The sequence below is a fragment of the Microplitis mediator genome, chromosome 3 (assembly GCF_029852145.1).
Source record: "Microplitis mediator isolate UGA2020A chromosome 3, iyMicMedi2.1, whole genome shotgun sequence".
NCBI lineage: Eukaryota > Metazoa > Arthropoda > Insecta > Hymenoptera > Braconidae > Microplitis > Microplitis mediator.
The window spans coordinates 276,284-287,507 of NC_079971.1; the positions used below are offsets into that span (position 1 = coordinate 276,284).

The window sequence follows — 11,224 nt, forward strand, 5'->3', positions numbered from 1 at the left end:
TACTTTTGGCAAATATCAGTGAAGGTAAACTAGACAAGCAAAGACACTTGCAATTTAGTCTGCCAAATCATTTAATACTATAAATAACATTGACGTAATTGTCTGATCTGATATATAGGAAAAACCTTGTCATTGCAATCATTGTTTTGTTTTTTTTTGTTTTTTATTATAAATCGTATATTATTATAATAATAATATTAATATTAATAATAATAATAATTATTAAAGTCTTATTAATTGAGATTTATTCTCAATTATCAAGTACTAACTACATACTTTTACAATTAATAAATTTGTATATTATTTTAATGATGACGAATTATAGCTTAAAAGTAACTCACTTGACATTGACAATATAAAAAAAAGGTAAAGAAAAACAAATAATAATGTCATTTAATATTTAATATTATTTACAAGAATCCAAAGAATCACCCTTGTGCTTTTTAACAGGAATTGGTGGTGTGATTGCTGCTGTATCTTGTGTGTCTGGTTCTTTTTGCATTAACCTTGGAATCCGTTTACTTCTTAATATAGCCGTGTTTGTATTTGGAGTTGGTCTATTTTATTAAAAAAAAAATAATAATAATAAATTTATTTTAATATTAAACATTTACTTATTTAATTAAATAATTATGACTTGACATACTTGGATTTAATATCAAGAAGCATTTCAACAGAATTAAGTTCTCCGGAACTGGTACTTGAAGCCGATGAATATGGTACAAGTGTAAAAAGTGTTTTACGAGGTGTTAATTCTTGTGAATCATTTTGGGATTGTTGATGCTGCTGCTGCTGTTGTTGTTGATTGTTATTATTTATATTGTTTGATGATTGTTCATCTTCAACTTTATTTCTTTTAGCCTCACTCTCGGTCTTTGGAGTTTTAAGATCAGATTTTTCCGAATTTTCAGACTTGGGTTTTAGTTTGCCGTCTTGCGTTGGAAACTGAACACTCGGCAAAATAATATTTTTGTCACCTTTAGTGTCATTCATTAATTTTATTAGAAGATTTGATAATTCTTCACGTTTTCTCGTCACTACTATTTCTTCAAACCAATTTTTAAGAGTTTTTATTGGTATTGTGTAATTCTTTATTGGGTCCTATAACAATTAAAATTATAAATAAATTTAAATTTAAATAACAATATACTTAAAAAAAAAATATAAATATATACCTTGAAGAAACTTTCAACATATTGTAATAAATAAAGTCCACAGTCGGTAAAATTAGATTGTTGTGGTACCTTTGGACATGCACCTTTTATAGTATCTTTAGAAAATACTTTTTCTTTACCAAGTTTCGCTTGATACTCGCAACTCAAGTAATCACGCAGGGTTGCAACGACACGAGAACGACTTGCACCCTTGAGTGAATCAAAAATTAAAATACAGGGCGACCTAAATGGCTCTTCGTCAGGTTCGGATGAAACAACCGGTGATGATGGTTTTTCAACAGGAGTTATAGAAACAGAAGTAGCAGAATCACCCTCAGCAGCGTCACTTGATTCCTCGTCGTCCTCACTGTCCATATCTAATTCATCTTCATCTCCCTCAGCTTCATCTCTCTCAGAATCTTCATCAGCTTGATCAATTGTTATTGTTGTTGTTGTAGCAACAGGTGTTATTGTTGTACTTCCAATAGTCAATGTCTGAACTTTAAGTTCTTTATTTTTTTTTAATTTTTTAGTATCAGGTTCTTTAGTGATTACATGTGAAGGTAAAATGGTACCAACAAGTCCTGGATAACAAATAATTGCCAAAAACCAATGAGCATGCTCATTTATTGGAATTATTACAAAATCTTTTTCAAAAATATTAACATTTTTAGTCCATTTTTGTACACGAGCATGACGTTTTGCTGCTGGTGATACAGAATTCGTAGTATCTGCTGATTGAGCATGACGACTTGTTAAACGTTTATAAAAATATGAACTAAACACATGGGTACGATTTTGATCCTCTTCTGACAGTACTTCAAGTGTTAAATATTTTAAATAAAAGTCTATTATTACGTCATTTAAAAATTGATCTTCACCAAGACAAGAATAATCTTCAGTATTAATTGCTATTCCACTTTTAGCTGGCGGTGGTGGATAAACAGTTAATTTTTGAACAACACGATCATTAGGACGACCATTTACAATATTACTATTATTTATTGCTGTTGACGACGACGAGGATGATGATAATCCTGCTACTGTTTGTTTTTTAATCATCAATTGCATCTGTGAATTATCTTTTGGTGATGCACGTACAAGAATATCATTTGCTTCCTTGCCATTTAAATCCTCCATTTTCGATCCCAATGGAAAAATAAACTTACAAATATTTTTAGCCTCCTCAGATATTTTTTCAGGTAATAGTGTTATTCTCTTGTGTGTTTGATCTTTACCAGCAGGATCATAATATGGACCTTTTGAATCTTGCATACCCAATAGCTCACGTATATTTGCTCCACAATTTGGACTAGTGTAAAAAAATAATACCGGCATTGCTTTACCAAAATGTATCAATACTTTAACAATTTCATTTATTTTAACATTTATTGTAACACATTGATTCTGATCCTCAAGCAGTGGTACTACTAATTTTAATCCATGTTTATTTAAAATTATTTTTTCACGTGGTACATATTTATATGAACCTATTCTTACAGTACGACATACAAATGAAGTTTCAATTTTATTCTGTAAATTATTATCCTCATCCATTAAACTTTCACCATTATTTTTGTCATCACGTAAACTAAATTCCGAATTATTTTGTAATAATTGTTGGTCTTGATCTTGATCCTGAAGTGGAATTTGAAATTGAACTTGAATTTGATTATTTGTAATGACTGGTTCTTTTTCAGATATCAAATCAATTTCATCATTTGTCGTACTACTATTACTAGTGTTTGAATTAGCGACTGATGATTTACTATGTTGGGCTGTTGTTTTTTTACGTGAACTATTACCATCTTCGTCATCATCATCATCATCCGAGGAAAGCGTCAAACACTCTGGTTCTTTTATTTGTTTTATTTTATTTATTATTGTTCCAGTTGGTATTGTTGGTCCACGAGGTGGTCTTCCACGTTTACGTGGTACTAAATCACCACGATCAAATTTATTAATTTCATTTCTTTTTTTATAAAAATTTTCAACAGCTACCATTTCTTTTTTACGTTGACTTGGTGCTTGTGCCATTGCTATTGGACGTGAATCACTTGGCAATGATTTTTTACATTTGTAACATCGATTAAAATCAAATGAATAGGTACCACAGTAAGGACATAATGTACTTTTACCTTCAATATATTTTGGCTCTTCTTGTTGGTTAGAATTACTATTATCATCAGACACCTGAATATTTGATTGAAGATTTTCAGACTGTGATTCTGAAGGATCTGAAGTATCATGCATTGTGTGAATAACACCAGCTTCACTTTCAACAATATAATTTATATTTAAGGCGGCGTCGGTAACCAATGATACTATTGTTTGACCATTAAATGGAATGTTTATTTGTTCAAGAAGATCTTGTACTGTACACTCTTCAGCGGGTATATCAAATGTTATTAATCGCTGCTCTCCACTAGCCAATACAACCAACATTTTAACAGTACTACCAGTAACTTGTTGCTGAACAATAGCTGTAGCTGGATCTTTTATCGTTCTTTGTAAATAAACGAAACTTTCAGAACCAGTGTCATTGTCAGCCGGTGATATTTGTTCAGTGAATGAGTCTCCTGATCTTTCAGGTGTACTAGGACAACTCTGTTCCATTTTTTCAGGGCTTGAGTCCGGAGTTGATGGACATGGAGGTAAAGGTCTTTGGTGTTGAGTCACTTGTTTTGTCGGAGTCATTGGTACACGTGGCCTAGTTTGGGTCATTACTGGCCGTTTGATAGAGTTATTGATAGTCATAAATTGTTGAGGTGATATAGTCGGGTGTTGTTGTGGTTGTTGTTGATGTTGTTGTTGTTGTTGTTGTTGTTGCTTTTGCTGTAATTGACGAAGCTGCTGTTGCTGCTGCTGCTGTTGTTGATGGGGATGAGGCTGTGGCATACGTGGGATTCGTGCGCTTTTTATTCTCTCGCTTAAACAATCCATGTACTGACGTACTGGAGTTGAATGACGTGGAGTACCAGCTCTTGGTAAACCTCCTCGGCGTGGCACCATGTTGTCACCACGTATTGGTGGACGAGCTGTTGGTTTTGGTGGACCAACAACTGCATTTGGTGCAATATTTGTTAGCCGTAATGTTTGAGTTGATGGATGCCGTGGTGTCGATGACGCTAATATGTTTTGACTTATATTTACTGTATCCGATCCTGATATCGATGCAGCTGGGGATGGAAATCTACTTCTAGGCTTTGGCATTCTGCCTTGTTCTAGATGAGCTAATGCAGCAGCCTTTAAAAAATAAAAATAATAAAAAATTAATTTAATAAAAATAAATAATAATAAAATAAAACTTACATTTTTTTGTGTTTGATTATTCATCGTCAGAGATGGAGTTTTACTACAATTAGATGTCACAATCCACTGATTATTTTTTTTTTCATTCGGGTTATTTACAGATACTTTAGGAGTACCTTTGACGATTTTCGGTATATTGTCTCCAACTGAAATTAAAGTTGGCGTGGGTTCGGTTTTAAATGTACTTGGTTGTACGGCTATTTCTCCAGTTTCTAAAATATATACGTTTTGACTGTAACAAAAAAACAACAAATAAATAAACAAATGAGTAAAAAATATAAAAATTATAATAGTAAAAATGATGTAATTTCATACCCGTTGTCAAGTGCTGCAGAACTTTGTGTTCCAATAAGTGCTTGATGTGAATAAACCGTTGGTTCAGATTCATTAAATGTCGAATAAGTTACCACGTTATTTTGATTACCATTATTAACACCATTATTTACGTTTTGAAATACTAAATAACGTTGACCATCAACCGTACACAATTGCTGGCCATCTTCAATCATAATCGGTAAACCATTATCAGTAACAAAATTATAATGTGCCATAGTACTACACACACACAAATATCAATTATCAACTCCTCTTTTCAACTTTTTTATAATCCTCTTTTTATTATTTTTCAACTCTCAATTATTATTACTATTATTATTATTATTATTTAATAATCATCTGTCCATTCACTTGTCATCACCATTTCACCTGTTAAAATCCGTACACTCTTTTATTTTTTATTTATTAGTGTTATAATTAATTTATTTATTAACTAACCATGCATTATTATAATAATTATATTATTAACATAAAGATCAACACACACACGCATACATAAATGTATTTTTTATTACACACATACTGCTGATGACTGTATGGTAATGTGAGGTATAAATAAGCAATTAATTAAATAACTACTATTTAATTATTAACAAACATATATTTGTATAAAAAAAACTGTTAATATTAAAAACGTTGCTCGCGGGGATGGGAAATAATATAAAAGGCTCATAACCTCCTTGACGGTGGGAGCGGCGCGGTAAAATAATTTTTTTTTCTCTACATCTTCATGCGAACTATACCATCAGGTCCATTTACAAATAAAAAGAAAAAAAAAACTCAGCACCCGATGCTACTAAATGTCTGGCACAATTATCAATAGATGCATGGTTACGACAATAAAGTCGTGCTTTATCTGAAACCTAAATTTTATAAAAAAAAACTATCAACTGTATTATTAGTTGGAGTTACTCACGAATGTCGGCTAATCAGACACTATCTCTCTTTTCATAATAACTACATTAAAGAGTAACTTTATTAATATTTAAATAATACATACTCGTTAGTGTTAGTCATAATTTCTGTATAATAAAATAACGTATCAATAAAATTTAATAAATATTTATGATAAATAACAATTTTATCTCGCCATTTTACACGATTTACACGATAAATAAAAGCCATAAAACACGAAGCGAAACCAAAGATCCAACTAGTACTACAATGTATACTTATACACTCAACTCACACATACAATATATATATATATATATATATATATATATATATATATATATATATATAAAGCTTGAGATTACGCCAATGCATCGTCATCATACATCATACGCCGTAACTAATGCTTCCGTTAAATATATCTTTTAAATACAACTTTCAAATACTTTTATATTTATTTACAACAGATTAATAACTAGTAGTTTATATTTAAATGATTTAAATTATTTATAATTAATAATAGTAAGTAAATATCGTTAGATAAACGTACCTGTGGACTGCTGATGAGTATCAATTTGGGTTTCATTTCAGTATTGTACGTCGGCCTGCGACCACGTGTTCTTTTGGTTAAGCTTCGCGAGGCGGGAAAATTTCAAATTTCATATTCACACTCTATCGATAAAATCGCCGATATTTCTGCACTCTATCGGACTTGTAGTTTTGTTTACAATTTTATCTTTGCTTTATTATTTAATATCACACAAATTCTTTATAGATATGTCAATTATAAATATATATATTAACTTTTTATCACTTAATACGACCAAGCGTTCATCTAATTTTTAATATTTATGTTTACTAAATCTAAGATAGTGTTTATTGTTGAAAAATGATAATCAATTTTTTTAATCGACTAATTGTTGTTTGTTTTGGATTTATGTCAAATTATGCGCGTATTGATGACTTTAACAGTTGAGTAAACAGAGTTCAAATGTCAAGATAACAGTTGGACTTGTTATATTTTTTCAAAATTGTTGTTGATTAATAAAAGCTGTAATAAACTAATTTATTGGATATTAGATACAAAAGATGCGGGAAAAATTCAAAAGTGAAGTGTGTTACTTCACTCAGTCGATAAAATCGAACAGACGTTGGTTCAACTTCTCAATTGATAATAATTTAGAGTGTAACTATGGCACAAGTATTTTTTTTTAGCAATACATATTAATTTTATTTATTATTTATGAATTGAATTAACAATTTAATAATACTTATTGTAATTATAAAATATAGATATAAAATATATCTCAACATTATAAAAAGTTTTATATATGTATATATGAAGGATTTTACTTAGAAATTATGTAATCGATGCTAAAATTCTGGAGATCTGGGACGATAATTATGGCGATTTCTTGGACAATCTTCTCGTTTTTGAACCTCGACGATGTAATTAACATTCAGTTGATTAGGTTCCACTAAGGAAATATACAAGTCATTGGTAAATGGAATATCAACAGATTCGAGAAGATCATTAACAGTGTACTCTTGACTACTGGATGTGTCCAAAGTTATTAATCTCTGCACTCCATCAACCAAAATGACAAGCATTTTTACAATGTTGCCATTTACTTGGTGTTTAACTTTTGTCGAAAATGGATTATCAACTTTTTTCTTTACGTAAAAGAGAATTTCCTCATTATCTTCTAAATCCAAATCCTTCGGCGGCATTATTTTATCTATTTTTTTGATAAAAAATTATAATATTTAGTAATTTTATCAAAAATACCCATGACTTAATCATCTATGCTAAGTTTTGATAACCTTAATTTTAAAATGTGAATCTAAAGTTTTTCTTACTTATAAATTAATATTTATTCTGATAATTATTACCTTATTTTACAATGAAATTATACCACAATATTAAAAATAAGTAATGCGATTGTTTTATAGAGAACTTTATTTTGTTTGTAATTTTGATTTAGACGCTATGCCGGTGCAACAAAGTGTCGTAATCGTAATAACAACCACAATTATGGAGGGAAAACGTTTTAACTTCAATATTTCACTCGGTAAAATCATTCTTGTATTTATTTTACTCGATCGGACTTGAAGAATTCTCGAGAAAAAGCGCGGGAAAATTAAATTTTTATGATTATTTGATGGTATCTAAAGTCGATAAAAAAGACCAAATTATTTTAGGAAATCAGCTGTTTGTCACATTGTTTTGAATAGAAACAATAACACGTTTAAAAACAATGTCTCTAAAAAAATTCATACATCCAAGAAATAAGTACAAAGTACCGCCGAATTTTAAACAACTTGCTGATCTTTATCCTGAATTTCAACAACATGTATCTGTAGTAAGTTGACAGTTTTTATTATTTATCATTCGTTAAAAATAAAGATATGAGAAATTATAATTTATAATTATTTAGAATTTATCAGGAAAGTTGCAGTTCAATTTTAATAACAGAGAAAGTCTTGCTGTGTTGACAAAAACTTTGCTGAAGCATGACTTTGATCTTGATGTCAATATTCCGACAGAGAAACTCGTACCAGCTTTGACACTTCGTCTTAATTATATTTTATGGATTGAAGATTTAATGAATTTTTCTGGAATTAGTCAAGTATCTGGAATAGATATTGGTACTGGAGCTATTGGAATTTATTCATTGCTCTGTGCTAAAATAAATAATTGGAAAATGATTGGTACAGATATTGATGCACTGAGTGTATCATCAGCTGTTGAAAATATCCAACGAAATAAGTTAGATCACTTGATAAAAGGTACTGGTTCATATTTATTTAACATTTAATTAATGCCTTTTATAAATTATGTACTTTGTTTCAGTGATTAGAGTTCAAAATAATGTTTTATTAAAAGGTATAATGACAGATGAAGAATCATACTCTTTTACAATGTGTAATCCTCCGTTTTTTGATGATGACAATACTGAGAAAAAAGAAAAACGCTTACCACCAACAAATGCCAAAACAGGACACGATATTGAATTATCTGTTACTGGTGGTGAGAAATTTTTTGTTTCTCAAATGATTGACGCGAGTATTGAACTGAAGGAAAAAATAAAAATATATACAACAATGTTGGGTCAAAAGAGTAGCTTAGCATACTGTAAATCTGAATTGAGAAAAAAAAATATTTATAATTTTACGTGGACTGAATTTTGTCAGGGTAATACTAAAAGATGGGGTCTAGCTTGGTCTCTGATACCCAAAGATGAATTAGATTTATCAAAAGCTCCAGTTATAAGAATGAAAGAGTCTAACACTGATAAATCAAAAGATTATTTTTCTACGGAATTGTTGTTTCCTTTTAACAATAAATTTAAAACTATAAATGACGTAACAACTGGACTGAAACAGTGGATTAATGAGTTACAAGTAGTTATTTTTTAATTACTTATTAATAAAATGAATAATTTTATACTTTAAATATTATTTTTATAGATTGAAATAAAGGAATTGAAGTTGGAAGATTTTAATGGTTCCATGTATGAATTATGTGCTTATAAAAATAATTGGGTCCATGCCAGAAGAAAACGACGTATGGAAATGCAATTAAATTCAGTTGAGTACAAACGACCACGTGTTGATGATAAAGATCAACCTTCCACAGCGAATGATTTTCAGGAATCTTCAACAATTGATTCAACGAAATCTGATAATAAAATTTATCTTAAATTCAATCTTGCCGTTAGCAATTCACTTAATGAGGATGATAGTGATAATAATAATGGTGTTAAAATTTCAATGATTTTAAATGAAGGCGAGGGTGGAAAAAATGCTTTGGAGTCTTTTAAACAGTGTTTACTTAATAAATTTAGTATACGAGAATTTCAAAAACAAAATAAACAAATTGTTAAAAAATTACCAAAGAAAAGAAAAAAAAATTAAATAGACGAATTAGTAAATAATAACAATAAATTGTGTTTTTTTTTTATGTTGTATACAAAATGATGGTTTATTTAACTTATTTGAATGTTTGGTTTTTTTTCTTTCTTTCTTTTCAATATCAAATTATACAACAAATAGTTAACAAATCATACATGTATTTAACTTTTATAATTATTTATTCCTTATTGTTTAATATTTGTTTTTTTATTATTATTATTATATATCTCTACCAACAAAATAATTTATTGCTCGATGCAACAGTATTAGATACGCTTCTATGTAAGAAAAATCACGGGAATCAAGCAAACAATGATTATGTATTTTTTTTTACTTATTCAAACTTAAAAAAAAAAAAAAATAAAACAATCGAGTTCAAGTTTTGTTCTACGGCATTAAAATTCGACAGCAGAAAAAAAATTAAAATTAATAATAAAAAAAACTTGATAATTTTACATCCTATAAGCATTTCTAAAGTATATCGTTTTCTTTCATGTACGTTAACTTATGATGTAATCTATATAATCAAATGACAATTTATATCGCAATCCTAATTTTATCATACTAATCACTCATGCTTCCATTATAAATCTAAACGTAACAATACAATTAACGGCACAGAAGATTTGTTTTATTAATTTTTAATCGTTTTACGTAAAAGGTGCTTGATACGTCATTGATTTGGAAGCACTTACAATGAAATATTTAAAATTGGTATATTTTTAGTTTATAAAAAAAAAAAAATAACTATTCAACTAAGCACCCATGTTTTCAACAGATTAGAAATAAACATGCGTAAAATAATAATAAATCATCAACCACACGTTAAAAAAAAATAATAGTAATAAACATACTTGCAGCGTTTACTCGTTCATTATTGTTTTATTAATTATTAGTTAGATTATATATTATCTAATCAATTGAACACGTTGTTTTATTTGAATAGTGAACGCCAATAGATCAACAGTTATAAACATACTCAATATGCAATGCATAGTGACTATTTTTTCTTCCTCTGTCTTACGAGACACAGGTTCAGTGGCACGACTCGTTTTTAATTATATAATAAAAGCAATAACAAAAACATTCTAAAAAATAATTCATGTTTAACAGAAACAAATAATCTATTTAAATGCTACGAAAAAAAATATATATATATATTCGCAGCATGCATGTTAAGTTTTTTTTTTAAATGTCCAATAATCTCATTTTGAATGACGATAACATGAACTAACATTTTTTGTTCATCGAAAAATTATTTACAAAGTCAATAACTACAAGTATTAGGATAAAAAGTAATAAAGATACTTCCTATCTTTCAGCCGCATTTTTTAAATTCAAATTTTAAAATCTTATGTGCCACCTTAATTATTATTATTATTTTATAAATCTCGCTGTAATATTGAGGAGCTAATCTTTGGCTTTCATCACCTGTTCTTATTAGCTCGATGAGCAAAATTCATAAGTAAAATAATTATTATCGATAATTGTAATTGTAATAATAATAATAAAATATTATCGTAGTACGGTAATTATAACAACGTTGTATATACTGGTATATGTAATAGAAAAGAAAAGAAAAAAAAACAAAAAGCTTTTACAGTGGCGGTTGA

The 11,224-nt window shown here is 28.9% G+C and overlaps 2 protein-coding genes across 4 annotated transcripts; one reads left to right on the forward strand and one right to left on the reverse strand.

The window, feature by feature from the left end:
• Positions 1–255: 255 nt before the first annotated feature.
• LOC130665499 (uncharacterized) lies at positions 256–6,312 on the reverse strand. 3 transcript variants are annotated; one of them, XM_057465923.1, is made up of 6 exons: positions 6,247–6,312; positions 4,782–5,171; positions 4,467–4,698; positions 1,176–4,400; positions 647–1,101; positions 256–557 (listed from the first exon to the last, which is right to left on the reverse strand). In XM_057465923.1, exons 2-6 carry the CDS (start codon positions 5,015–5,017, stop codon positions 407–409), a joined length of 4,299 nt encoding a protein of 1,432 aa, XP_057321906.1. In that variant the 5' UTR covers positions 5,018–5,171; positions 6,247–6,312; the 3' UTR covers positions 256–406. The 3 variants fall into 3 exon arrangements, with proteins under 3 accessions (XP_057321906.1, XP_057321904.1, XP_057321905.1); XM_057465921.1 differs by lacking the exon at positions 6,247–6,312 and adding an exon at positions 5,803–5,967; XM_057465922.1 differs by lacking the exon at positions 6,247–6,312 and adding an exon at positions 5,719–5,967.
• A 1,406-nt stretch (positions 6,313–7,718) lies between these two features.
• Positions 7,719–11,191, forward strand: LOC130665512 (U6 small nuclear RNA (adenine-(43)-N(6))-methyltransferase). The gene is made up of 4 exons (XM_057465939.1): positions 7,719–8,059; positions 8,135–8,486; positions 8,551–9,101; positions 9,168–11,191. Exons 1-4 carry the CDS (start codon positions 7,955–7,957, stop codon positions 9,612–9,614), a joined length of 1,455 nt encoding a protein of 484 aa, XP_057321922.1. The 5' UTR covers positions 7,719–7,954; the 3' UTR covers positions 9,615–11,191.
• Positions 11,192–11,224: the final 33 nt, after the last annotated feature.

What these genes read in the sequence shown, in the direction of transcription:
- LOC130665512 (XM_057465939.1), top strand. Translation starts at nt 7,955, where the DNA reads ATGTCTCTAAAAAAATTCATACATCCAAGAAATAAGTACAAAGTACCG. An exon ending in GTTAGATCACTTGATAAAAG is followed by an intron (nt 8,487 to 8,550) that starts GTACTGGTTCAT and finishes ACTTTGTTTCAG; the next exon opens with TGATTAGAGTTCAAAATAAT. An exon ending in AGTGGATTAATGAGTTACAA is followed by an intron (nt 9,102 to 9,167) that starts GTAGTTATTTTT and finishes TTATTTTTATAG; the next exon opens with ATTGAAATAAAGGAATTGAA.
- LOC130665499 (XM_057465923.1), bottom strand. Translation starts at nt 5,017, where the DNA reads ATGGCACATTATAATTTTGTTACTGATAATGGTTTACCGATTATGATT. An exon ending in ATAATCAAACACAAAAAAAT is followed by an intron (nt 4,401 to 4,466) that starts GTAAGTTTTATT and finishes TATTTTTTAAAG; the next exon opens with GCTGCTGCATTAGCTCATCT. An exon ending in ATGTTGAAAGTTTCTTCAAG is followed by an intron (nt 1,102 to 1,175) that starts GTATATATTTAT and finishes TAATTGTTATAG; the next exon opens with GACCCAATAAAGAATTACAC.